General features: G+C 42.4%; 1 protein-coding gene across 1 annotated transcript; it reads left to right on the top strand.

Moving 5' to 3' along the window:
* Positions 1–215: 215 nt before the first annotated feature.
* LOC137255546 (kappa-type opioid receptor-like) lies at positions 216–1,484 on the top strand. The gene has a single exon (XM_067792973.1). It carries the CDS (start codon positions 216–218, stop codon positions 1,482–1,484), a length of 1,269 nt encoding a protein of 422 aa, XP_067649074.1.
* Positions 1,485–2,798: the final 1,314 nt, after the last annotated feature.

Below are 2,798 nucleotides of genomic sequence, written 5' to 3'. Positions count from 1 at the left end.
GCACGTGTCAGAATCTATTAGTTACATTTTGGACAAGCATTGATTCCAACAAGTTAAGGTAACGCCTCTTCACGTCCCAGTCTCTTTCCTCGAGCCTGTCGTTGGGCAGTTATAGATTATAGCAAAACATGGCCTGCCATTGGTCAGTTCTACCTGCTAATATGTACAGTTCACGGTACCGCCACTTCACTGGACAGACGACAGCACACACCAGCATGGACAACACATCAACCTCGAGCTTCAGTGTCTCTGACTTTTTATCTCCTCAAGAAAAAGACATGGAATGCAACATGTCGACTGGATGCGACGTCCATGACGCTAACCAAACTGACCATCTGTTTGACAGAATTCTGCAGATAACAGAAATCACTTTCACCAGCTTTGATATTCTGAACCTACTCGGTAACACTGTCTTGATGTTGCTGATCTACAAGGCATCGACAAAGATGGAAGCTTCAGGTCGCCTACTCATGAACCAGGCCGTGGCTGACGCAGGAGTTGGACTGTCCTGGCTTATATTGTATGGGGTCATGTACACCAATCCACACAGAGATATCCTGCAGACGACCCTCCTTGTTCAGAGGGTTGTCATGAGTATCCTGTATTGTGAGTCTGGACTGTCACTGACCATGACACTCTTCGCCCTTCACATAGCCATCTGCAATCCTGTCTTCTACAAGATCTACCTGGAACACAAACATATCAATATGTTCATTGTAGTTTCCTGGCTCGTGGCCATTGGCACCTGGAATCTGGCATTTGCAGCGGACAACTTCTTCATCCTGGAGCGTGATTCTATCATGGTTAAACTGAATGTTACTGAACAAAATATCTGGTTTGCAGCCCTTACTATGATCATGAATGTCATTCTGCCTCTTGTCACGGTCATTATCGCCTACACACGTATATGTCTGTTTATGCGCAAGGAAGAGAACACTTCTATCACATCAGCCTCCACTACCATGCGCTATGTCCGTCAAGCAAAAGGCATTCTTCTCGTTTGTATCACCTATGTGGTAACATATGTACCTTTGTACATTTGGTCAGACTTAAGCGTGTATATCGAAAGTGAGAATGACATTCGCTACTTCGTTGTTGGAACAAGTTTGTCATTCCTGACCTATGTGTACCTTGTCTTCAAACTGCCCCTGTTTCTGTTGGCCTTCAAATCCTATCGTCAAGTGGCCTCCCGAATGTTTTGTCGACATCTTGCATCGAGATCTATGTCCGCTGGCAACGAAGGCACATTGTCTCAACGTAAATACAATCTTCCAACAAAAGTCAATGACAGGCCTGATGACGGTTGTTTCCAACAAGCTGCAGAGGATGCCAGATCTACCCCGATAGAGGTGGATGAGACAATCGAGATAAAGGGGAATATTGGAAGAGTTGACCTTGCCTTTACCAGCACCTGCTCTGTGAACCGTGACGGCATGGAGTCAACAAAACGTACAGACAACGACGTCACCTCCTGCACAAACTGACGTCATCAGCAACAGACCGGTAAGTATTGGACAACGATTAACACCTTTTTTCACAAAATGACCTCATCCCGAATCATCACTTGATTTCTCTTACCGACATTCATTCCCAAAGTGTAACTACAATGTATTTCCTCTCGCCAACATCATGTTGTTCAAACGATATGGATTATTCCCCTGCATGCCCAGTTTTTCTTCTGAAGAGTGATTACCATAATTATGACCCCTGTCTATGACATCAAAGGTCAAAGTGCCAACCAATGGCGTCACAGATACCGTGAGAATCATCCTACGAAACAAATGCATTCATGAATATTAATAACTCAAGGAACAAGTTTCACGGCACACGTTCCTGTGTCGTTTTCTAACGCTGTACTGTAGGACCGTTCATGATTTAGGGCTGGGGGTTTAGTGACGATTAGTTTTTGGGAGAAGCATGAACAATGTGAATATATCACACACACACACACACACACACACACGCACGCACGCACGCACGCACGCACGCACGCACGCACGCGCGCAACCACAACCACCACATCCTCCCATAATGTTTAATCCTCTCAATACTGACGTCGAACCCATTCGACAGAACAGTAGTCTAATGACATCCTTAAACATAACTTGCAACAACTATTTACCAAATACGATTTACGTGTGGCTTGAATTACGTATGGAATGAATAAATTTTCAGTTTTCTAAATATATCAAGTTTAAGAAGTTTATGTACCTCAAAACGAAATGCCCACGATTTAAAAATGTATTAGCTAATTTTAGCGGCACACAAGCCCCCGCAACGGCCTTTGATCGTGCGAGGCGCTTCACTTTCAGCTACATACAGTTCGATTTGTTGTTTTTTTTACAGACCAAAATCCTTTATTCTTTTATAACATAAAATCACAAACAAAACTTATTTTCGAAAAGTAACCACTTTAGGTGAAGATATTATTATTCACAAAAACGAGAACGATTTTTACATCATCGACAGGCTGACACGGAAACGGTCATGGCAACGGTAGTAAACAATCACATCAACATGTTCCGAAAATTCGTTTTTCGCCATATTAGAATTTTAATTTCGTTTTCCGATTTCAGATACACATATTTATCAGTTTTCTTTATAGTAAAGCCTAATATTCCCAATTGGTTTTTGAATAAAATTCGTAAAAAACATCGGCAATGACCAGCTGTTGACGTGTTTGGATGACATGTGTGGGCGTGGCTCTCTAATTTGTTGTTGAATCACCTTCACACATAACCACATATCCATGCTAATAAATGAAAACGACTGATAAAATGTAAAACATAGATGCAACG

Source organism: Haliotis asinina, chromosome 11 (genome assembly GCF_037392515.1).
Source record: "Haliotis asinina isolate JCU_RB_2024 chromosome 11, JCU_Hal_asi_v2, whole genome shotgun sequence".
Taxonomy (NCBI): domain Eukaryota; kingdom Metazoa; phylum Mollusca; class Gastropoda; order Lepetellida; family Haliotidae; genus Haliotis; species Haliotis asinina.
This window is presented reverse-complemented; position numbering and strand designations above follow the sequence as displayed.